This window comes from Drosophila pseudoobscura, chromosome 2, assembly GCF_009870125.1.
Source record: "Drosophila pseudoobscura strain MV-25-SWS-2005 chromosome 2, UCI_Dpse_MV25, whole genome shotgun sequence".
Lineage (NCBI taxonomy): Eukaryota > Metazoa > Arthropoda > Insecta > Diptera > Drosophilidae > Drosophila > Drosophila pseudoobscura.
In genome coordinates, this window is record NC_046679.1 from 6,373,815 (window position 1) to 6,398,062 (window position 24,248).

At 48.2% G+C, this 24,248-nt stretch overlaps 3 protein-coding genes across 4 annotated transcripts; 1 reads left to right on the top strand and 2 right to left on the bottom strand.

Annotated features, from left to right (window-relative positions):
- The first annotated feature begins 1,425 nt into the window (after nt 1-1,425).
- Nha2 (Na[+]/H[+] hydrogen antiporter 2) lies at nt 1,426-20,648 on the top strand. Of its 2 annotated transcripts, XM_015183131.2 has the most exons (11): nt 1,426-1,872; nt 2,252-2,563; nt 9,752-10,127; nt 15,119-15,406; nt 15,480-15,662; nt 15,734-15,909; nt 15,996-16,102; nt 17,996-18,184; nt 18,777-18,920; nt 19,329-19,430; nt 20,177-20,648. In XM_015183131.2, the coding sequence occupies exons 1-11, from the start codon at nt 1,851-1,853 to the stop codon at nt 20,420-20,422; spliced, it is 2,145 nt and encodes a 714-aa protein (XP_015038617.2). In that variant the 5' UTR covers nt 1,426-1,850; the 3' UTR covers nt 20,423-20,648. The 2 variants fall into 2 exon arrangements, with proteins under 2 accessions (XP_015038617.2, XP_001358105.3); XM_001358068.4 differs by lacking the exons at nt 1,426-1,872; nt 2,252-2,563 and adding an exon at nt 7,411-7,584.
- Nucleotides 10,714-11,932, bottom strand: Or94b (Odorant receptor 94b). Its single transcript, XM_001358069.4, has 2 exons — nt 10,835-11,932; nt 10,714-10,767 (listed from the first exon to the last, which is right to left on the bottom strand). Exons 1-2 carry the CDS (start codon nt 11,930-11,932, stop codon nt 10,714-10,716), a joined length of 1,152 nt encoding a protein of 383 aa, XP_001358106.2.
- Or94a (Odorant receptor 94a) lies at nt 12,955-14,250 on the bottom strand. Its single transcript, XM_033385901.1, has 2 exons — nt 13,493-14,250; nt 12,955-13,436 (listed from the first exon to the last, which is right to left on the bottom strand). Exons 1-2 carry the CDS (start codon nt 14,233-14,235, stop codon nt 13,055-13,057), a joined length of 1,125 nt encoding a protein of 374 aa, XP_033241792.1. The 5' UTR covers nt 14,236-14,250; the 3' UTR covers nt 12,955-13,054.
- Nucleotides 20,649-24,248: the final 3,600 nt, after the last annotated feature.

Here is a 24,248-nt window from a genome sequence, read left to right on the forward strand (position 1 = left end):
CGTGGCAAAAATGATGAGCCGGTAAAAATGCAAATTTCAGAAAACAATTATAAAAACAAATGCATCGTGCCCCAGACCGACCCAAGGATATCAGAGAAGGGGAGGGGGGGTGTAGAGTATGGTTGTGAGCAATTGGTCACTGAAATGAACAAAATACATGATTGAGGGCTGCTAAGCCTTTAGGAGGTTTTTGAATCGTTTCATTTAATTGCATTTTAGGGATTAAAGATTCTTGAAATCAATCTTCGATCAAATTTGTTTGAGAGTTCATTAAATTATGAATTATTGTGATTATTGTACTGTATATTAGAGGGATCAATGTGAGTAGCTAGTGCCAAAAGCTCTGCCATATTTAATGGGATAAGTCGGGTGCGGTTCGGATCGAATGCCATTACTGAAATCAAAGTACATACATACATATGTATGTACATATATCACAAAAACAGTCTAACAACCTCTCTGGTTGACAACCGTATACCCGAGTTGCGTAATATTTCAGTAGCCGCTCGCTCACTTCTTTATCAATTCCGGATATTTTATTATCGTACTTTCATTTCAACTATTTATCGGCTAATTTGAGAGCTACAAATATGAGAAGTACAATCGTATTTCGTAAGAAAGATAAGAGTTTCTGGCTCATCCGTTCTGTGACAACAAAAGCTTTCAGGCGACTGCACAGCGACTTAGAGCAAAGTATATTTAGATGAGGTAAGGAAATGGAGAAATATATGACCTCATCATGTTTTCTGGGGTCAAACTTCAAGCGTTCAAGCAGAGAGGGAGATGATTATATGATAAGAATATGCGCACTGCATTAGAGCGGGAGTGCCTTACCTTGTCTTAATACACCTGGACTCAGTGTTTCCAGCTCTGGTATACTCAGTATCTCCCCGCTCTACTACCACAAGCTTCTCACTCTGTCTTGTTCTCACTCAGCTTCCCATTTTTCAACTGTCCATCACAATCCGCTTCCCCCTCTGTCACAGACCTGCACCCTTCGCAGCAACTCCATAAACGTCGTGGCCAGCTCAAGGTGTATTATTAACAGGTGACCCGCGCTCACAAAACGCTGCCAAGACAATGGCAAGGAAATCATGCTTCTCACCTTGTATTAAAATGTCCCCTCTACCATCACGACACTCTCGTTTTTCACTGTTTAACCCTATCTATTCGATTCCTTACAGAGTCTCTTTCATTGCCTCTCTTTCTACCAACTCGCTCCCTCTGGCGAATCGCTCTTCTCTTTCCCATACATAATCTCTCTTTGCTAATTTTTCTCCATTCACGCGGTCGCGGTCGGGGACGGGGCGCCGTGGCTTCGTTCGGCGTTTGTTTTGCGACGCTTATTTGTTTGCCAATTAGTTTTAATCGAAGAGAGCGCCCAGCCGCCGTTCCAAGTGCACAATCGCCGCCTCAATTGCTTTTCTAATTAATGCGTTGCGCAAATATTTGCCAGAGCACGTGTAATACAATTAATGAAATCCGATGTACCCACTGCCGCGGACCCTCTCCACAGGCCGCCGCGGCTACTCCGGTCGTGCCCGACTGTCGCGCGTCTTATTGTTCTTTCTTGCAGTGCAGCGTTCGGTCTGGTCGCGTAGCGAAGCGTCCGTCGGTCAAGTGGTCGTTGATTGCGTAGCTATCGCTCTATCTCTTTGCCCTGTCGTTCTTCTTCTCGCGCGGCTGTCAATAAAGCTCTAGAGCATACGTCATCATTGAGTATCGGAGCGGCGGCGACCTCTCTTTGTTTTGTGCTTTTTTTTGCTTTTGACTTTTGCTCAGTTTTGTTTTGCTTCGCTCTTCTTTCGCTGTGAAACCCAACGCGTGCTAAATAGGGAGAAACGCCGAACATGAACGTGAGCAGTGAATTTGGTAAGTACGAGTATTAGCTATTTGACGTGATGTTTGTTACGAATCTTCTTTCTTGAACATTAAAGAACATTATGTGAAATTTGCCAAGAAGTCATACAACCGATAGATAGAAGGATAAGTATTTGTTAATCCATCGAAAGAATAGCTCCGCAAGGGTATCTAAGGGTCGACTGCCACTCATTTTTTTTTATTATATTTAGCATGTGGATTTTTTCCACCGCGCTGTTAATTTACGAGTTTATGGTTAATCAATTAAATACGAATTGTATTTTTTTTGTTGGTTTTTTTTTCCAAAAGTGCCAATAAATAAATCGTGTGCAAATAAATCGGATTTCGGAAATTGATTATGCCAACTAATGACTAAATCTCGTACCGACAGATGTATTCGATGTGGTGGCCGGCGACAATGGCCCCCAGCTACAGGCCTTCCGCAGCAGCAACCCGTTCGAGGACTCCTATGAGGCCCCAGCGATGCCGAAAGATGATCGCCCGCAGGATGCTGCCAACCAGTTGCCTTTGCAGCTGCTGCGGCGAGCCAGCGAAACAGTGACCGCCTGCATTCTTACCGATTTGGAGCCCGAAAAGGAGCATCTGCTGGGGCCCAACAAGGAGCGTCCCCAGCCACCGCCACGCAGCCATGGCCAGTCATCGTTCAAGGGGCAGCAAATCTCAGTGCCCGTCCTCCCAGAAGGTGAGTGATACATCTAATTGTGCTTTGAGTGCGGTGGTCCTGGTCCTTGTGCTGTACGGGATTGTTGTCATGGAGAGCACAGAGAATTTGGTGCTGGAGCAAAGCAAAAATATTTGCACCGGAAATTCTTTTCCTTTTCCCCACGCAAACACACAGTCAGCCAGAGGACCAAAGAGAGAGAGAGAGAGAGGGAGAGACAAGAGTAAGACATTCAAATGCACATAGTTTCCGCACAACGTCAACGCTTTTGTTGGCCAACCAAGCGAAGTGGGTCTGAAGTGAGCGCAGAGACAGACAAAAGCACATTGCACACATAAAGATACATACGCATGCACATGCGAGTATGGAGATACAGATACAAATACAGATATATGTATAGTAGGTATATATATCAGCATATCAGTATATTCATAGTTTGCTTATTCAAAGTTTTTGTTTCACTCCCGTTCTCCGCTCGAGTTTGTGCAAATAGCGCCAGCTAGGAGGTGGAGGAGGAGGAGTGGAGGGATGCATGCCACACGCTGTGTCTAAAGTCGAATCACAGTCCTGACTCTGAGCTGTGCCATGAGCTGATTGAGGCATTTCGATTTTAAGTGAACTCCAGATACTGCCAAAGCGCGTTCGTTTTGCTAGGATGCTGCTTGGAAGAGCCAGAGAGATACCGGAGAGCCACGCTTGGCAGCCGTATACGTAATATTTCCGTATATTGACGCCAGAATGTCTGGAATTGGCATGGCTGCCTGTCCCGTCTCATTCGCATGCACTTTCTTGGGCTGTCAGATAGTATGCCACTGCCACTGCCACAGCCACAGCCAGAGCTCTTGGCTAACAGAATCATGCATCCAAGGACCAGTGTGCCCAGTGGGTGCACGGCCATGTGAACTATCCTCCCATCTCCGGCTAGTTTCTGTTTATTCTCGGTTGACCCTTCTCTTTGCCTGTTTTGGCAGGTGGTCGCGGCTTGTTTTTCCCCGAATCCAACAGCTATTATTGTTGAAATGCTCTTGCAGTTGCGATTGTTTTGCATCTGTCCGGGAAAAACTTTCGCCGTTGGGGCCATTGCAAACGGGCAGGGCTTTTTGGACTGTTGCGGCAGGGTTAACACTGCCAAACTACGGAATATTTCCAACGAATAATGAGCTGTTTTAGTTGCGCACAAATGCCCACAATCAGAAAACTAACACTGGGCCCGGACCCACGGACCCACGGACTCACGGACTGGGCCAGGATGCCCACAGGCCTTCGGAAAAGTATGTTTCCATGAATATGCATTAGTCGGTGCGGAGCTCATTTCCTGTGCATTCAGTTCGAGTTTCACCACTGATTCTCGCTCGAAAAAGTCATATTTAAATAGATTCTCTCGGCACCGCCCGCCGCAGGCCAAACGGGGGGGGGGGATAGCATAGCTAATGCCAGCTCGTTTATATTAAATAAATTCCATTTAAATGCTGCGTTTCCAGGCAATCTCTCAAGCTCAATCTTAAATGGATGTGTGTCCCCAGATCTCCGCCTGCCTTCTGCCTCCTGCCGCCTGCCTCCTTCGCCTCTGCTTTTGGTCGTCTGTCACTTGGGCGACGTTTCTGTTAACTAAAGCCAACATGATATACGCTTTGCACACAAACATTCTCGACTATTGATAAATGCAAGGCGTGTGCACGTCTCTACAGGGAGGCACTGTGCTCAGGTCGGTTTATTACGTATACGCAGTGTATGACATTTATAAATGCCAACGTTGCTGTTGCTGTTGTTGCTGGCTGCTACGCTCTGACTGAGCATAATGACTGCCAAATGAATGGGAAAATTTCAACTTACATACCCCATACACGCCCCATGACTGTTGTGGCACAAACCTCTCCTTTCGACGCCATGTGCATTGACGTTGATGCGTTGATGCCCCACAGCATTTGGGCTTTGACATGCCACGGAGTCGCATAGCTGTATGCTGTCTGTTGCACTTGCACTTGCCACGCGAACGTCGACTGGGTCTCGAGTGGCACGGCTAATTTCTAAACTACGCTTAATCGAGCGCTTTCCCTGTCGTCGTATCATCTTTGACAGTGTTTTTTTTTGTCCTTTCTGTGAGTGATGCCGAGGACTTGTTTATTTAGTTTTGCATTTTCAATCTGTCCTTTTATTTGCTAAGCTGTGAATGTGAATGGTCTTTGAGTGCATATGACGGGTTGACCTGTTTTTTTTTCTTTCTCTCTCGCTGTCTCTCTGTGTCTCTGTCTCTCGAAGCTTGAAGAGTTTTCTATGCCTTGAGCCAAGAAGCTGGCAGTTTCCACTGATTTGCTTTTGACGTTGCAATATCGTACTCGTACTCGCACTCGCACTCTCGCACTCGCATGAGCACTAAATTAGATGCGAATCGCTGAAGCGTGAGTTCATCTCTTGGCGGGAATGCAATCTGCTGTCGCTGCCGCTGCTGCTTCTGCTGCTCGATGGAAGCACATACAATATTTTCTGCGAAAAGAAATTATTTTTTGAATGTGTTTTGCACGCACTGGTTAACAGGCAAGTGCATAAAAGGATGCAACAGGAATCCTTCTCTGCGCACAAACACATTCAGGACAGCAGACAGGGGTGGGGGGCGATGATGGGTGGCATAGTTAAAGGGTGGCACGCTTAAGTAAACATAAATAAAATAAAATAAATGTATGTTAGGTACGGGTAGAAACGTGAATTGATATATGTATGTATGCTCCAGACACGGACACACTCAGACAGAGTCCTGGAACTTGAAACTCTTTAGCAAACGCACACACAAGGCTACACAGGATACCCAGCAGAAGTCATCAGCATCGTCGTCGTAGTCGTCGTCGTTGTCCTCCTGTACTATTTACCGTTTAAACATATTGAAAAAAGGGATCTGTAAATAATGAATAGTTGAATAACTCATATAAATCACTGGAAACACTTATGAGTGCATCCAGGAGTGCACCCTCCAGCGAATGAATCAGTAAAATATTAAACAAATTTATGGCACTCTATGCAGTTTCTTGCTGCATGCCCCATGCCCCATGCCCCGTACAAGCAATCTAAATGAAAAGTGACACAACGGAAAGGCAAGAAAGAATGAACTTTCAGCAACTTCAAAAAGAACAATAAATTTTCCATTAGATCTTTAAGAAGTTTCCACCGATGTCTCGGTGGAGATTTTCCGAAGCTTGTTTGGGTTTTTCCTTCAGCCCTGGCCTGCAGCCTGTGGCCGTGCGAAAGTGTTTTGCCTTGATTCCAATTAACACCTCAGATGTGTACGCAACGCATTGTCTCCTCGCCTTTTGTATGGGGATGGGGATGTGGATGGGGATGGGGCCATATGACAACCGAATGACAAAAACTTTTACCATCGCCCGGAAATGCACTCGTCGCCATCTTTGCATCCATGACTCGGGCTTTCTCCGGGGCAGCGTGAGAGCGGAGTGTCTGTTTTTTTGTGCGTCAGTCGTAGTCGTCGTATAATTTGTGTGAAAAGTTTCGCAGCAATTGAAAAGCGAAATTCTGTGCGAGGCACATCCATGGGGCGACTGGCTTTAAAAAACTTTTGCATTATTTTCGTGCCTGGTCACTTGAAAGTTGCAGAAAATATGACAAGATAAAATGCCAAAAAGTGCCACGGAAGGGACAAGTGCGCAAAGCCCCCCCCAACAATGGGCGTGGGCGTGGACGTGGACGTGGAGAGTCTCAAGAACTATCCGCCCCCTGGTCAATGGGGGAGAGATGGAGCTTCTGGCAAAGGTAATAATCAATGGGGCCTGGCCTGGCCCGGCCGGCCTGGGCCCCGTCCGTGGTCTTCGAGTGCAAAGAAAGCCTTAATGACCCGCCCAACTTGCAGTTCAAGTTGGCTCAACATTTTCTGTCTTTTTGCTGTTGTCTGTCCTGCCGAGTGCAGGGCATGAATATGAAATATCACAGGAGAAGTGCTACCACTCTCCACTTTCTACCGGTGCTCTCTCCAGCCACTTGATTGCAGCCGAAAGTCCTGTCTTACAATACCTGTGCTGCCCCCCTCCACTCACTGTCCCTCCTTGCTCTTTGCCTGCTATCTCTGCTGACACCTTTGCACACAATTTATGCACAATTTTTTCCCCATGCCCGACACAAAAACTACTACGATTCGGTGTGCGGAAAACTTTTAAATGAGGCACATAATTCACAAAAAAATGGTGGGCAAAAGTGCTATCATTTCTTTAGCTTCCAAAACCAAACCAAACCCATTTTCCATTTCCCATCAAGACAGTTTGTTATGGCGAAGATATTTTAAATTAATTAGCAAAACTTAAATATTTGCCATAGCCAAAACGCGAACTTCTCATTGAACTTGCAATAGGCTCGGAGGAACTGAGGCACTGAACGCCTAAACACAACTGAACTGAAATGGCAAATATTTACCGAGCGTACATAAGTTTCTGTGTTGATTATGGGGCTAATTAATTGATAAGCAAATGCTCGTAATCATAATTATGCTCGGGGCCGGGGGCTGTTTGCCAGTGCACTTCTCCGGCTTGTTAATCGATGTTCTAGCGCTGTTTGATCGCACACCACAGGCAACTCTTTTTTCAATGCCATGCTGCTGTTAATTCCATTGAATTTGTCTGTTAATAATCCAATATTTTCCCAGCTCTCACTCGCGTCTCTCGTCTCACGCTCTCTCCCGCTCTGTTGTCTTCCAATTTATTTGCTAATTTTAAAATATTAAACAAATATTTTATATGTCTCACTCGCCCGCGCGAGAGTATCTCTCGGCGACTGCGGAGACTGTATGTTTTTTTTATTAGCATAAGATAAAAAGTGCGAGTATATACGGCGCCCCACACCGTAGATGCGAGAGATGCTCTTATAGAAGTCAGTTGTCAGCCGGCATCGAATGCGATTAGTTATCACTCGGCAAAAAAACAAAAAAAGATTCAATCAGTTAACATTCGCTGCCCTGAATAGAATGTGCTCGACGTAATATTCCATCGAAATTTCGCAAGTGTTGTGCTTATTAAAAACTCATTTATTCATAGAAAATTGTTCGGGTGAGTGTTTACAAACGCGCGTCGCATCACGGGGGAAAACCACCACTTAGTCGACCACAAATTTATTTAGTTTCATGCATTATTTTTTGGAAAATCTATTAAAAATAATGTTTTATATTTAATGCACAATGGAAAACACAGATTATTAAAAAAGTTTATTTTGGAAACTTTGTATTTAATATTTAATAATCAGTTGCTGCTTATTATAATACATTGTTTGTGTAATTATAAATTAATTTACAAACTAAAAGAGAAGGTGTAGAGCCGCACAGGGCCGTGTCTTTGTTTTGGTTCGCTTTTGTCGGGAGCTTTTCCCTGTCTCCCTCTCTCTCTCTCTGAGTTTCTATTAGTTTTCTATTGCTGAGCAGTGCTGGAATACCGTCTGTTGATCAGCTGTGATTGTAGTCGAAGGCGAGTGTGTCTGGGATATATTTGAATAGATTATGGGAGCCCCTCTCTCTCATCTGTAGATGATTCAATGTCAAAGCAGTGTTCTGTATAGTCTACACTTCCTGTATCTCTCTCGCTGAATGATCAGAGGGTGATAGTGCCGAAAATCAGCCGCACTTTCGCTTTTGTATCTGTGGACAGAGCCACCTGTGCGTATGAGTGATTTTTGCAGTGCCACTGCTGGAATTTATGGCTGCTGAATGGATCTGCTATCTGTTGCTTATATATTCCCTTTGTTTTCTTCTGTGAAAGCACAGAAGCAGATGGAAACTCGAGTGAAATCAATGCCGATTGAATATTTTCAGTGAAGTAAATTTGATTTCCTGCTCCAACTTCCTGCTGTTTGATTCAATCCAATTACTCACAAAGCAATACTCTAAGTCCAACTTGATTTAGAGACCCTTCCCCTTGAGATTATGACACCATCCCCCCCATTAGCGTTTCTTCTGCGTATCAATAGGTCGCATGATAGCCTGAATCTCGGGCGACACGTGATCCAGGGCATACAGAAGCAGATACGCAAACAGGCCGATTGTCACAATGTGACGAATCTGGAGCCTCGAATTGGCGCTAAATATTTGCGGACAATTAACACGTACGGGCAAGCGACCCGGCCGGAGTTCGGTTGACAATTGACAAGCAGATTGTCTTCTAAAATCAAATACAAACACCAGTCGCTTCTGAGGAAATACAAAAAAAGTAAAAGAATCTCAAATCAAATCAACTGCTGATTGCACAGCCTAACACACACACACAAACAGTCGCCACACACACAGTGACAGTCTTGCATAATAATTGTGAGAACTGGATTGAAAATTGTCGTTATTAGAGCAACGCTTCATATGCAAATAGGGAGCACAGAGCTAGAGCCACAGCCAGAGGAGTCTGCCGTCCAATTAGCCCGGCTAGAAGCGCGTCAATTGCCCGGAATGGTTCGACAGGCTGTCGACGGGCGGACCCGAACCGGCATTAAGTGCGCTAATTATAAATGGGAATATTTATGTATTTCTTAGGCTCCTTGCAGACCTCCGTCGCCTCCCAGCCAGTCCTGCCCTGCCCTGCCCCATTGCACTGGCAGTGGCAAAGTGTGAAGTTGTCGCGGCAACAATAACGCCAATTATGGCGGAGGCGACTCGCAGAGGCTGTGCCCCAGAGCCAGAACCAGAACCAGAGCCAAAGCCAGAGCCGACTCGACACACCTGTCGACTGGCAGAGGCTTTGTCGTGGCCTGGCGAAAACAATTTCCTTGCCGGCAGCAGGAGCACGGTTATCATCCTTGACTCGCTGGCAGCCTCGCCGCACTCAGACCCCACTTCTTTGGGGCTCTCTCCTTGCAATCAACGCTTGTCAATCTTTGTTGCAATCTTCATTTTGCCATCGTCGACACCACCTTGAGTAGTACGAGCATTACAGGTAGTACGTATGAGAGCCGCACTCGGCTGCACTTTGCAATTTAAACCGACTGCCGGCTGCCGGGATGCCAGAACCGTTGACACTGCCGTTGACGCGGGCTCCTCCCGGGCCATCCGCCCCGCCGGGTTTTACTTATGCATGAGCTGCAGAAATGAATGCAAAATGGGTTAAATGCAGCTTGTTAGCGCTTGTGCCTTCGATGGGTTTGTTCGGTTTCGGTTTGGCTCGAAGGGAATTCTGCACTCTCTCTCTCTCTGACGTTGACATATCTATTAAAACATTTAAATCTGTTTGCCACTTACAGCTAAGCGCAGCAGACAGCAACAAAAGCAGCAGAAGGCTGACAACATGACACAGGAGCAGGGCAGAAACGGCAACACTGCGCCACAGGACACACTGAGTGGCAACTCTGGCCCGCCGTTGCATACGAAATTAGACATACAAAAATTCCCGGAAGACTACAACAAAGCGCGGACGGATGGAAATGGAACGGGGGCAGGAGGCGATGCCTCCGCCCCACAAAACGCTGCAACAATAATTTTAACGCCGACATCATTAAATTCAACAAATACAACACAACAAAATGTTGCCGGCAACAATGGGGGAGCCCTGCCCGTGCCCGTACCCGTGCCCATTCCCGGCGGAGGAGTCCAGAGCGAGGAGTACAAAGGACCCAAGTGGTAAGTGAAATGCTCATGTGGCCGAGCCGAGGCAGACAGACCCCGGGAGCCCTGCACTCTGCCATTGTGCGGATCCGTGCTTAGCCCTTTGAATGCACTTCCGGCGGGACAGCCAGCCGCGCCGCCATTCACACTTGCATTGCACGCGTTTTTCGCATATCCGGTCTTTGCTTTGCTTTGCATTGGGTTTTCTATTTCTTTTATGCGCTAACAATGGTGCTCGTGGCTGTTGCTGCCACACTAGGCACCCGCGCGTGCTTCCGCCCGGCTCTGCGACTTCGTCTGGTGCCTGCGACTGGGTCCCAAATTCCCCGGGTCGACGTCTAGTCGCAGTCAGGCCTGATTTCTTTTTGTTTCTTTTTGTTTTTTGTGCTGTCTCCTTTCGCCTTTTTGGCAGTGACACTTACTTTAATAGCTGGCGAAATGCCTTGCTGGCTGGCGGCATTTATTCTCGATGTTGTTCTCGGTGCGGGGTGCAGACAACGTGTCGTATGAGTTACTGCGGTGCTGCTGCTGCTGGGTTATAGTGTTGTGTTTAACACACTTTGTGTGGCCTGGCCGCCCTCCCTGGGGGGGAGCTCTCCGCTTACTTGGATACTTTCAAGAGCAGGGCAAAGAAACTGTAGGCATTGTTGATTGTCTGCAGAGGAAACACAAGTTAGCATGGAGTGGCGCCACAGAGAGAGAGGGAGAGAGAGTGCTGCAACCTTGACAAATATGGGCAGGCCAATTTCGAAGAAGACTCCGGCTCGCACCTTGACGGGTCGCTTCAGGAACTCCATGTAGCAGTTGAGCAGCTTACGGGTGGGCACCGAGTACTCCAGCCAATTGGTGCGGAACACGCTGTCGGTGAGGGCGCTGGCATGGAAGGTCAGCTCGTTGCCGTAGTAGCAGGGCAGGAATATCTGGACAATCATTACGGCCACAAACTGCAGGGTCGTGAGGAAGAGACCCGGCCGCTCCCTGAAGCCCATGTGGACCAGCCGATAGGCACTGAAGCAGATGATGAAGGCGCTAAACACCACCTGCGAGAGGACGTAGGGGGAGACCAGTACCTCGCACTGTCGCGTCAGGCGGCGCACTCGTGTGTGCAGCCGGAAAATGGCACGCAGCCTGGGCGCGGACTCCCTCTCCGGGGTCCGATGCAGGGCCTGCAGGCGGAGGTTCATCACCCGATAGAGCAGGGCGATCTGGAACATAAAGTAGCAGCCCATGGTGTCGAGCAGGATGTTGGACAAACAGCACAGCGTCATGGCAATCACGTTGTAGCCCCAGGCGTAGTAGTAGCGCTCCGGGGTGCGCCACTCGAACGGCACGTAGTAGCCGAAGGGCAGCTCGTACTCCTCCTGAAAGAACACGCTGGAAAAGCCCATCGCAGCCACGAACAGGCTGCCCCGGATGTAGAAGTAGAAGATGCGCTGGAAGTGCATCTGCTGGCGGTGCCAGAACTCCCTTTCCTCGTGGTTGCCTAGCTCGTAGGCGGGATCGCCATCCAGTTCGTGAATGAACCCTGCCACCTGCTCTCGCCTATACCAGATGTTGATGAGCTTGGAGATAAGCGCCAGTTCCGTCACCGACATGTACAGCACCTGGCCAGCCTGCTCGAAGTCCGCGGAGGTGAGTGCCTCCAGCCACATCAGGCCAATGTAGGTGAAAGTCAGCGGCAGATGCAGGGCAAACGGATAAATGCGCTTGACCCATGTCCGGAGGTCATGACTATTCTCATCCTGCCATTTCAGGAGCCCCGTCCAGCGCTGGACCGTAATCAGAAACCGAACAGCAGCAATACGATCCGTGGACTGCATTTTCAGCGACTCAAGAATAATTGTACAATGGAAAAACCAATGACATTGTCTCCCTTTATAGACCTATGGCCTTCGGTTGACGAAAATTCAGAACTAGGGTTGTATTCTCGATTCGTTTCCCTCTGGAACACACTTTTCCGATTCCAGTTCCCGTTCAAGTCCTTAAAATGAGCCCCAAGAAATGGCTGGCTTCCATTAAATGATTTATTTTCACTTATTTAACGTTGAATCGAGTGGAACTGGTTCGTTTTGTGAACCCTGCTGCAACGATGCTCCAGCCCTGAGTCGTTTCGTTAATTAGCCAAAATATTTATACAATTTTAAAGGCAAAGGCAATTACAATAATTAGCCCGCTGACATAATGTTTCCCATTGACATTCGTCTGTCTCCTACCAAAATACATCAGTCACGCAATGGCTGCCAGGAGTGGGGGCAGGAGCACAGACTTGGGGATACATCTGCTGCTTCTTGTTGATTTTTCGTTCTCAGTTCCTCCAAGGCTGTCCATATGGCTGTATCTAATAGTTTGAAGTGCAGCATGCAGTCACAAATATCTTTAGAATATTCTGTTTAAATGCGAAGATGAAATATAAGGACTAAAGTCATGCCCTTTAGGAGGAGCAAGCAAAATTCCAAGGAAATATCTCTATAAATCTCTGCTCAAATTTGAGTTTGTTTAACTACTCTGAAGGCTTGGAACTATTTCCAATAACATATTTTATTATCTGCATTAACTTTCCCCAAAAGTTAATGTAATAAAAAGAGAATTTCGTGTCGATAGAGTGGATATTTCTGAAGATATTGCCAACCAAACATGAAGTTTTCTACCAATTTTAAATGATTATTCTTTGATCTACGTTATGGCTCTATTTAAGTTAAATTCTCAAGAAAACTCAAGAACTATTTAATACCCCCTTTAAGAATACACAAAGTAATGCTTGGTTTTCTATAAATCTCTGTTTATTGCAATTCAAAATACATATTCTGATTGTTGTAAATATTCCTAATCAAGTGACCCACTTCTCATTTAGAGACATTCAGCAGGAGGGCCAGGAAACTGTAGGCATTGTTGATGGTCTGCAAAAGAGGTGTTTAATGAGTGGGCACTCCCAAAAGGCACTTCTATTCGATAAGAACCTTTACGAAAATTGGCAAACCAACGGCAAAGAAGTTGCCAGCTCTGATGGCGACTGGCTTCTTCAGGTGCTCCATGTACCCGTTGAGCAGCTTGCGGAGGGGGGGCCTGCAGTGGAGCCAGTTGGTGTGGTAGACCTCGTTGGTCAGCTGGTGGGCATAGACGGTGATCTCGTTGCCGTAGTAGCAGGGCAGATAGATCTGCAGGATCATTACGCTGACAAACTGCAGCATTGCTATGAATTGGCCAGGATTGGCCCGGATGCCCACATGCTGGAGTCGATAGCCGCTGAAGCAGATGATCAGGGCACTCAGAATAATCTGGGAGAGTATATACGGCGATACTATAGCCTGGCAGGTGTGAGTCAACCTGTAGAGGGGAAGAGTAGTGATACCAATAGGATATACGTGTAAGGATCTACAGACCTGCGCACGCTCTGATGCATCTCGAAGATCTGACGCAGCTCCTGGCCAAAGTAGGTCTCATCCGCTGTACTCTTCAATGCCCTCAATCGCATGCCCAGCAGTCGGTGGAGCAGGGAGATGTGGAACAGGAAATAGCAGCCCAGGGTGTCCAGTGTAATGTTTGAGATGCAGGTCAGAGTCATGCCCGCCATATCGTAGCCATAGGCGAACCAATAGCCCCGCTCGTTGCGCCACTCGAAGGGCACGTAGTAGGCGAACGGCAGCTCGTACTCCTTCAGAAAGAGCACCCCAGTACAGCCGCTGTAGACCACGCCCAGGCTGATGAGTATGTAGATGTAGAAGAACCACTTGAAGTAGCGCTGCTCCCGCTGCCAGAAGCTCTGCTCCTCCTGGGAGCGCAGGCGGAGCTCTGGGGCCTGCTGGAACTCGTGCATCAGCTGCCAGGCGGCCGAGCGGTGATGCCAAATGCTGAGAATCTTAACGACCAGCGCCATCTCCGTGATGGACATGTACAGCACTTGGCCCGCCTGCTCGAGGTTGCTCGAGACGAAGGCCTCCAGCCACATGAGTCCGATGAAGGTGAATGTTATGGGAAGATGCAGCAGAAAGCGATAGTTTCGCCGCACGAAACCCCACACCGTCCAGTGGTCCCCCTCGGACAGAGACCAGGGCCAGAGGCCGAACAGTCGCATGACCTGAAGAATCAGGTGCATGGACTCAATGCGTTCCTTGTGGCTGTCCATTTGGGTAGCGTTTGTCGGCCGTCGCTAAGGTCCGGGGGGTTTTATAGCTCCAAAGGAGCTTGGCAATTAGCAGCAATTACATTTACATAATTCACCTGATTAACAGAGACACACGAAACTCCCGAACGGCTGTCCCTGGCTTTCTTCAGTACATTCTGAGCATTCAGACGGAGTAGGTTTCACCCTTTCGAGGGCCTAATTGTTGGTAATGGACTGTCGCTCCTCAGCAGCAGCTCAGCTTTTGATAGAGAAAGCGAGCTCATCTCAAGGTATGTCGGAAACATGAAGCATGGCAGGAGGATTCCAATTCAAAAGCTTAATCCAAAACTATGCCATCATCTCCAATAGCTATTGACTATACAATTACAGCCTGACCACTCCCACTCCCAGGACCTACAGGAGTCATAATCGGTGTCTGGTCTTTGGGGCAAGATACTGTGTGTTCTACTGGACTATTGTAATATTCTGTGCACGGCTGTGATGACATTTTGTGGGAGTTTGCCTGTTAGCCTGGCCAACAAAATGGCACTCAGATGGAGGGTCTTCATCGTTTTAATATCCGTCATTTTGTGTGGCACAAAAACGGGTGGAGTCTCCACGAAAATCTAGAGATTCAATGAAAGGCAGATACTTTATCCCCTAAACTCCTTCCTCCAACAAACTATCTTGCTGGCAAATAGTTAAACAAACCCCCAAAATACCGTCCTCTCCTTCAAAAACGTTAAAATTCCACAAAGTATCTCAAGTGTGTGGAAAAAAGATTGCCCTTTTTGCATTGAATTTCCGAGGACGATGGGGAGGTAATAATTATAAATATAACCAAATATATTTGTGTGCGCTTTATTTGTTCATTGATTTAACCACTTCGATGCCTGTTTTGCAGGTGGCGTCACTTGGTGCTGCATTGGTCCTTGATTTCCGAGCATGTCGCCCTGCTGGTCATCTTTCTCGGTCTTTGGGCCATGGCCTGGATACTGCTGAGGGAATTCTCAGCGCCCCAGACAGTCATCATGCGCATAGCCTTCCTGTTTGTGGGCGCCCAGCTATCCGGAATCCTGGTGACCTTTGTCCACTTGCCCGACATGCTGGGCATGCTCTTCTTTGGCGTGCTCTACGCCAATTTGGGGCTGGCGAATTTCGAAGGCTATCAGGGATTCGAGCTGTTTCTGAGGTAAGAGCTGGTCGCCCTGAGGGCGGCTAAGACGAGCAGTTACCAATGGAAAAGTGTCTAAACTTCTCAACAGGGAAATGGCCCTGATCAATATCATGCTCCTGGCCGGCCTCGGACTGGACGGGGAGGCGTTTAAGCGGCTGTGGCTTATGATTCTCCGCCTGACGCTGCTGCCTACGATTGCCGAGGTGGCGGCCATCGCCGTACTGGCCTACCTTACCCTTTCGATGCCCTGGCTCTGGGGCATTACCTTGGGGTGAGTGTGTGGGCTGTGGACTGCTTGGTTGGCTGGCTATCAATGTTTCCGTTTCGTAATCCCCCACACAGTTTGGTCATCACCGCCATCTCCCCGAATGTGGTGGTCACCGTTATGCTTAAGCTGAAGGAGGATCGTCTGGGCCTGAACAGCGGCATACACACCCTCATCTATGCGATGACCACATGCAACGATGTGGTGTCCATCTTCATGTTCGGCGTGATAATCAGCGTCATCTTCTCCACAAGTGCGTGCCACCTGCCACCCGCTACCCGCCACCCGCCACCCACGGCTCCACTGTGAAATAAATACTCTCTTTGCTCTTGCTTACAGCCTCGCTCACACAGCAAGTGCTGCAGGGTCCCATTGGCATTGGAATTGGACTCGTTTTCGGCTATCTGTACGGCATGATGCTCCAGTTCTTGCCATCTCGCAATGCGGTAAGCGGCCCAGCCCCGAACCGACGATGTCCGTGCCAGACAAAGGCGCAGACGTGGAGCTAGCTGGAGCTGCACTTAAAATGCACATTCAGTGAACACTTAGACACTCAATCAGCGCATTTAATGATGCAAAACGCGCACAAGCACCGCTGGGTTGGGGGCTGGCAGGCGTTGGGTGCCATATGCACACAAGAGGCGGGGGGGCGGAGGCGGAGAGGGGTTGGTGTGAATGTGTGGGTGCATTTTGCATAAAAAGACACTTACATGCAAAGCGGCAACGACGACGGAGCTGGCGACGACGACGACGACGACGACGACGACGGTGCTGGCGACATTTGCGACGACAGTTACTGCCAGCATCTATGTGAAGTTATGCTGGGGACATTGTGGCAGCCACAGCCGCAGCCACAAAACTCATTGCCGCAACTTACACCGCTAATGGCGCGCATAATCAAACGCCATGGGTGGTGCCACCGAATGCACTGGGGCTGCCACACAACCATATAACCATACAAACACACACACACACACACACACAGGCAAACATACATAGACCTCTCATAACTTTTGTTTTCTGTAAAGCGCGGCGCGGGGCCGTCGTTGGCTTCGTCGTCGTCAAGTGGCATCCGCAGCCACGCGGCGCTGCAGTTTGTACAAAAATTTCACGCTGTGCGACGTTGAAGTCGCTGCATCCTTACATCCTTGCAAACACACACACACACACACACAGCCACAGACTAACAGTAAGGCGGTGCTAGTGTCTCTGTGTGTGGCTGTCATCAGGCCTCCTCGCGTTATTTTTTTTGGTCTCCAGCATCTTCTCGCGTGTCATTGGTGCTTGGCGCTGCTTTTATTTTATTATGATTACGCAGTCTCTTGTAATTTCGCAGTCACCTTTCCAGCACTGCGCTTTCCGCATTCAACATTTTCCTCTTCCTTTTCTTCCGCGTTGGCAGTATTTTTTCTGCAATACGATATTCGGGGCAAAAGTTTGCAATTTCAGGAGGTCGAGAAGAAAACTCAACTTATTATAGTACCTACTCGGCAGGGGGAGGGGGGGAGGAGGAAAATTAAAAGTTCAGAGAGTACTTTTCATGGCAAGTGCAGGAGAGTGTCCGAGCGAGTCGCCTAACGAAGCGCAATTGAATGCAATTTCATTCGATTTGAGGAAAATGCAGCTTAAACCTTTTCTAAATCTGTGGACAAAGGACAAGTGGAGTGAAGGAAAATTGAATTGCAGCGATTTGCGGTGTGCCAAAGTGAGTGCTCTGAAAGGGCCAGCCAGCCATCCAGCCATCCAGCCAGCCATCCAGACAGCCATCCAGCCAGCAAGGACGAAAATTAAAAGATCTCAATCAGCCTCAACACCTGTCCAGCAAAACCAACAAGCTTCCCCCCTGGCCGGACTAAACGACTAAAACGAGTAAAATATACCTAGAAAATATAAGACAGAAGACAACAAAAAGATAACTTTATTCGAGGCGAGGTTTATCGGATCGAAATCGTTGTTCGGGCCATTTAGCTACAGATTTTTTTCGAGTTCTGACTAAAAATTTCGTATGCAAGCAAAAGCCAAAGGAACATCAAAACAGAACGGGCAAAAATGGGAAAACAAGGCATTTTTTGTCGATCCTGTCGACTGGTGCACACGTTGCGTATACGCAACCTGACCACACGGCGCACTGCCCGTCAAAGCAGAAAGAGCACAAACAATGGGAGGAAAAGCGAAGGGCGGGAGGAGAAGAAAAACAGTTTCCATCAGAGTTTTGTAAAGTGATTTGGTTTTGTTTTTTTCGTTCTTTTTACGTATGCGTATGCGTATGCGTATGCCTAACTCAACCATTTTCCCATCCACTCTTTTCACATGTCTGTCTTTTGATTCATCCCTTGCAGACGTACGCAAATGGGCTCCGCTTCGTTCTGACCATCTTGGGCGGCACCATCGCCGTGATGGGCAGCCGCGTCATTGGCTATACGTCGGCCGGTGCCCTGGGATGTGTGATGACTGCCTTTATTGCGAGGATTGGCTGGAGGCGGGAGGAGAGCAAGCTGACACCGCACCAACTGCAGGCCCATCAGATTGTAAGTTGAACGATGGGGGACCGGGGGACGGGGGCTCCTTCCACAAAAAGCTAGTGTGCTCTCGAGAGTGTTTTGGTCCTGCCTTTGCGTAACTGAGTGCTTTGGGGGGTGCGGAGGGGGCCTGGGCCTCACCTGTGTTGTAGTTTTTTTTTTCGAACGTTTGGTTCTTGAAAAATGTAGCATGCAATAGTGCCATTTTTTATATCGGAGAAACAGCCACACAGCGTGCCAGCTCTCTGAAAAACCTCTGTTTGTGTGGGCGACTTTTGCTAGGTAATTTGTGACATCATGTGCCTTGTGCCCTGTTGGGGCCCGACTGTTAGTTCTCGATTTGTGTTTAGCTCTTGGCTAATACCTTTAGCCCTGCTCTAGATGCTGCCTCCTATATTGTTGACTTTCAGGCGAAAGTTTTTCCAAGAATCTTCCATCCTTTCTGTGTGCACTGGCTGGCCAATGGATTTTAATTGCCTCTTTACGTGGAAGGAAACGACATAAGCAGTCCTAATTGCATGCCATATGGGAATATATTGATCTAATCAGAATTTATGGACTTCATCTCTCGCTCTCTCTCACTCTCTGTCTTTTCTTGCAGGCCAGTGTCCCCAAGCGCCTGGATCTACTGTGGAAGTTCCTCAAGCCCGTCTCGTTCGCACTCATCGGCAAGGAAATTAATTTCAACGTGCTGCAGGGCCATGTAATCGGTTATGGGGCATTGCTGGTGCTGGTCGGAAGTTTGGTAATTAAAACGGACGCCGGTTGCCGGTCGCCGGTGGCACGGTGGCTCTATGGGGGAATGCAACAATGTGCTCCGTTCTCCGTTCACTGTTCGCCTTGCCACTTATTTAATTTCTTTCGGTCCTCACTCAGTTTGTGCAGGGAATACTCTGCTGCTGCTGCTGCTGCTGTGCGACAGTCCCCGCGGCTTCGGGTCATCCCACCGCCAAAAAACAAAGAGGGGCTGTCCAGTCGGCGAGGGTTGAACCGAAATGAAAATGTTCTGGGCCACGAAATGCAAATGTTACCTGCACACAACAGAAGAACAGGGAGAAAACAGAGAACGGAGAACCGTGAACGAAGCGAAAAAAAATATAGAGAAACGACTAACCAGCGATGACCCTTTTCTTGTTCTTGTTCTCGTTTGCAGTTTCGCTTGGGTTTTGCATATTTATCCACATATGGCGGAAATCTGTCGAGAAAGGAACGTGCCTACATTACAATTTCCGGTTTTCCCAAAGCAACTGTCCAAGTAAGTTTCCCGTTCCGCGTGTCATGTTGCTGCGGTTGGTCCCCAGCTCGAGTTCTGCCTCTGTCCCATTCCCCGAGAACTTTTTTTTACTTCGTTTGCTGGACATTTCACTCGGTCCATGCCCCTGCTGGCCATGGCAACACCACTAACACCAGCAACACCCGAAGGGGTTGCTTGTCCCTGTCCCTGTTCTCATCGAAATGCCTAAGTAATACACGAATTCGCAGGTCGAGGACGAGGACTCCGACTCGGACTCTGACTCTGCTGCAGTTGGCATGGAAGCCTTTTGTTTGCAGTTTAACCACAAACGGACATTTTGTTTATGTCGCCTGGCCAATGCGTGTGTGTTTCTGCATCTGTTTCTGTGGTTGACTGAAATTTAAATGTTCCGCTGGCTTACTAAGCCGCCGCCTGCTGCCTGCTGCCTGCAGCCTGCTGTCTTACTTCGAGTTTTGACCAAAGCCAAAGCCAACATGTGGCACTGTCGCTGGCTGGCTGGCTGGCTGCTGAACTTTTCCCTAATATGCGGTCCGTCGGCGGTCACATATTTCACTGTCCACCTTCTTCTTGCCTTTTTTCGTACTGATTTAATTAAAGTTGTACAGCAAAACCGTATTTTAATCTGCTTGGCGCTGCGCTGTGCTCATATCACTCATACGCAGCGGTTGCCTGTTCTTAATTTGAGCCATCTAATCAGTGAGCCCTTCCTCTCTCTCTCTCTCTCTCCTCCTTCTGCGGGTCCTTAGGCGGCGCTGGGTCCCGTGGCCCTGGATCTGGCACGTGCTGCCAGCGTGGCCAACGAAGCGCAGCTGGCCCTGGCGGGCAATGTGCTCATCATCTCGGTGCTGGCGATTATATTCACGGCGCCGCTGGGCGCCATCCTCATGCTGCGGCTAGCTCCGCACTGGCTCAAACATGGCGATGCCGTAGAGGAGGCGGCCACCACTCCCACCTTGCCCGAGGCCCCCGCAAACGCATACAAACGGACATAAACGGAGCTGCTGCAGGACGCAACGATCTTGCCCCGTGGATGCCATCAGGCTTAACCGGAACTCCGCCAGCTACAAGTTTTAATCCAACTCTACCCCCCTACCCCCCTACCCCTAGCTGTAGTACTTATACTAATGTGTGTGCCTGTACTTAGTTGCACTCGGTAATGCGCGTACAAAGTGCCAGTGCAAATGAAAATGAAAATAAAACTAAATGCGAAAAGTTCTAGACATATTTTCTCTAAGCTTCCGCAATCACTTCGGCTCCAAGACGGACCCTCCACCGAGGTGAGTTTTTCAATTCGTTTTCAATCTAAGCAATACTCGGGGAACCTTTTTTTTATTGGCCTAATTTGCCAGTTATTTGCTTACTGCTGGTGCTCCCAAAAAACTTGCCCTGAATTACCAAAGTTTAGCCCTAATCCTGGAGGACTAACACGGCATCGCATCCCAAAGCGAAGTTTGAAAAGTGAACGGGCGACAGGCGACGGGGGGACAGACTTTATTGTTTTTCTCGGGGTGCCTTTTGGGCCAAAAGAAAAGCTTTTTCGGCACCTAATTATGACTGGGATCTATGTTAATCCCGAACTGGAGTCCCTGCTAATTGATTTTCTAATTAATTTTCAGGGATTTAAATGCTTTGAATTGTCCTCCGTCGTGTCAAATCAATCCCCGAATTAATGATTGACAATTGAAACATCTGCCAAGCTGCCAAGCGGCTGTGAGGCTCAAAGACTTTCATCTGAGTTGGTCAAGTAAATAAATGAACCCAAAATGATTTCGTTATTTTCAAAGAACTGTTCTGTTCGCTTTCTGTTCAGTTCAGTTCCCCCCCTATACTGCGCCTCTTTACGCCTGCTGCCTTTGTGGCAGGCACATTTGGCCCAGAGCACTCGCAGTGGCAGCGGCAGCGGCAAACAGCAAGAAAACAAAGCCGAGAGGAGAAAACATGAAATAATGGCCAAGAGAAGAATGCCATTTAATTGAAAAGTGATTGTGGGGCCAACCAGGCTGGTCCCGGTCCCGGTCCTCGATCCACATCCACAGCCTCTGCCGTAGGGCAATGGCAATAGTTCCCATCTTCTTTGCCTTTTGTCGCCGGGCAGATGCACCATTTGCAATGCAAACGGCTTAGAATGAACTTGGCTCAGTCCTGGCGGGATCCTGGTCCTGGTCCCGCTCTCAGTCCCGGTCTTATGTCCGCTTTTGATGATTTTGTTTTTGCTGTGGCCCCGTTGCCCCATTGCTTTGGCCGCTCGCATGACGTACGACGCTAGTGCCGGTCGTCGTTGGGTCTTCATCTGTGGCCTGGTTGAGTGAATGCTGAAAGGAATCAAATTAAAAGACGGCAAAAAACGGAGAATCGAGAGAAAAAAACTTATAATTTTTTATTCGTGCAGCTGCGCATATTTTTAACTGGTATTCTCTCTCTCTCCCTCTGTCCCTCTGTCCGTCTGTCTCTCTCTCTCTCTGTCTCTCCGTTTGTGCCCGCTCCTGGCATTGGTCGCCTTTGTGAGTGTGGCACGGAAAAAGAGTTGAGAAAATTGAAGGTAAATTAGTGTTATTAAAATTGCTGCACAAAAATAATTGTGCAACTAAATGAACATTTTTTAATGAAAATTCTTTGGTTTCCATTGCCCCAGCCCCCTGCCCCAGCCCCTGCCCCGCACCTGGCCCCATTCTTTGTTATTTTCAGCATTGTTTTCCCCAGTTGATGTCCGTGCAATTAGCATAATGAAACTAGGTTCCACCACTGACAGTGGAACCTGGTACGCCAAGATTTACAGGGCAAACACTCAAAGGAATTAAGTAGTTCTTTTGAAACGGAGCCCTCGGTGGGAGCCATAATGAAGTGCGTAAGAGCCAAGATTTGCATTACCACAATTGAGTTATGTCTGCGGATCCAATCGACTTCGAAATGGCCCCATCGCATGCCCCAGGGCGCATCAATTATGCTGCCCCGGCATAATCCCTCAACACTGGATGCCGTCGTCTCCTTATCGGCGGCCATTCAAGTGCCACCGGCCATAGATCAACCTTATCAGCGCAGCCAAAGTATTTTCCTGTGCGAAATAAATTCCAACAGTTTATTATTCTAATTCGCATGCCGAATTCCGGCAGAAAAAGAACGCCAGGCACGTCACCACCGTCCCCCCCACCAGGCACAATCACCTGCCTGCCACACTCAGGACACCCAAGGAGCCGATACTGCCACAAAAGGAGTTGCGCGAATGGCAAACGGAAATCAAATCAAAAAGTTCACAAAAATACCAAAGCAACAGAAATTAAGTTATAAAATTTTAAGGACTATGCGCTGTTTAATTTCCAAATGCCATGCCACGGCCACCCCACTCACAGGTGGCCCTCAACCCTCAACCCTGGCTATGGCTCGAGGGTATGTGGTGTGGGCGTGGTTGGGTATTGTGGTTTTTGTTATGCGCCGATTACCATAAAAACAAGCTAAAGAAAGTTGCGTCGTCGGAAACGGAAATCAAGAAAACAAAAAGAATGAACTCAAATGAAGTCCTGGGCCTGGCGCCTGCCGCATGCCGCATGCCGCTTGCCGACTGTTCTCCTTCGGTTAATAAAGTTAGTTGCGTTCGCCTTGACGGTGAAACTTTTGAGCTATAAGCGCACAAATTATGGCTTATAACAAAGCCATCCAGTCCATCCAGAAACAATAGCCAGGAATACCAACAAAGGAAAACAATTAACATGACGAAGACACATAAAATTTCCACTTCCACAGCCAGAATGTTGTAGATGGTTGCTGCCGATCGCGAGAGGGTGCGTCGAGTTAGCAGCTGAAAATTCCACGTTTGAAATGTGCGTCAATCACGTGATGGGACGCACTCTCCCCTCGCACTCTCATAGATGCCGCCCAATCTGCCTCCCACCCCCATCGTCTCGTCTGTTGTCTAGGACTGGGCCTTGTTTTGTTAATTTTAATACTTGTACTTTTTATCGTCTGAGCATTCCTGGCCGAATTAAGCCATTTGTTGGCTGTATCTGTGGCTCTTAGGCTTTCGATACGCAGGTCACAGGTCACAGCACATCACAGTTATTTTCGTGTAAATGGCATATTTTTTATGGCTTGTCGCCTGGCGTCTTGTTTCTCGTGTTGTAATTAGACAAAATTGTTGACTCCGCCCATGAGGCCCCCCCCCAACCGAAACCCAACCCTGCCCTGCCCTGCCCAGCCCTGCCCATTTCACAATTGCTCACTCAGTCTTTAATACCCACTCATGGCCTGCTGGCCTCGTGGCGGACTCCTGGTGGTGGCAGTGGCAGTGCCACAACCGCTCGAAGGTGTGTTTGACACTTGGCGTGTCAGGCAAGCGAAAATATTGTTACCCTTCCCTTGGACAGCCTTTGGGGCATAGGGGGCTTTGGGGGTGATCTTCGGGTGGGGGGATGTGGCAGCAGTTCTCGGAGTTTTATGCAGAAGACTACTCAAACATAATTGCAAATAATATAGAGGAGGAATTGCAGGGGAAATTGTACAATTGCAGAGCTCTTCTGATGAATTCAGGAAACGGGCCTCTGGCGGCGAACGATTGATAACCTCTGACCGCAGCAGCAGTGATGCGAATGAGAGACCGAAAAGGCCTGATAAAGCGACACTCACATTATATGTGTATATATATTATTTCTGGCATTTTTTCGCCCGATTTTTGGTCTGCTTTAAATTGGTTTATCGCAAAATTGAATTGCATTTGAGGTGAGCGCCGGGCAGGTGGACAGAGAGGCACACGCACAGCCACCGGCACCGGCACCGGCACACGCATATTTTGGTAAATTTGACACAGGAATTGAATTATCTGCATGC

Excerpts from the sequence above, each read along its gene's own strand:
- Nha2 (XM_015183131.2), top strand. The coding sequence starts at position 1,851 with ATGAACGTGAGCAGTGAATTTG. Across the intron at positions 10,128-15,118 it reads GAGTACAAAGGACCCAAGTG|GTGGCGTCACTTGGTGCTGC; the intron begins GTAAGTGAAATG and ends CCTGTTTTGCAG. Across the intron at positions 16,103-17,995 it reads TCTTGCCATCTCGCAATGCG|ACGTACGCAAATGGGCTCCG; the intron begins GTAAGCGGCCCA and ends CATCCCTTGCAG.
- Or94b (XM_001358069.4), bottom strand. The coding sequence starts at position 11,932 with ATGCAGTCCACGGATCGTATTGCTGCTGTTCGGTTTCTGATTACGGTC. Across the intron at positions 10,768-10,834 it reads GCCTGCCCATATTTGTCAAG|ACAATCAACAATGCCTACAG; the intron begins GTTGCAGCACTC and ends TTTCCTCTGCAG.
- Or94a (XM_033385901.1), bottom strand. The coding sequence starts at position 14,235 with ATGGACAGCCACAAGGAACGCATTGAGTCCATGCACCTGATTCTTCAG. Across the intron at positions 13,437-13,492 it reads ATGCATCAGAGCGTGCGCAG|GTTGACTCACACCTGCCAGG; the intron begins GTCTGTAGATCC and ends TCCCCTCTACAG.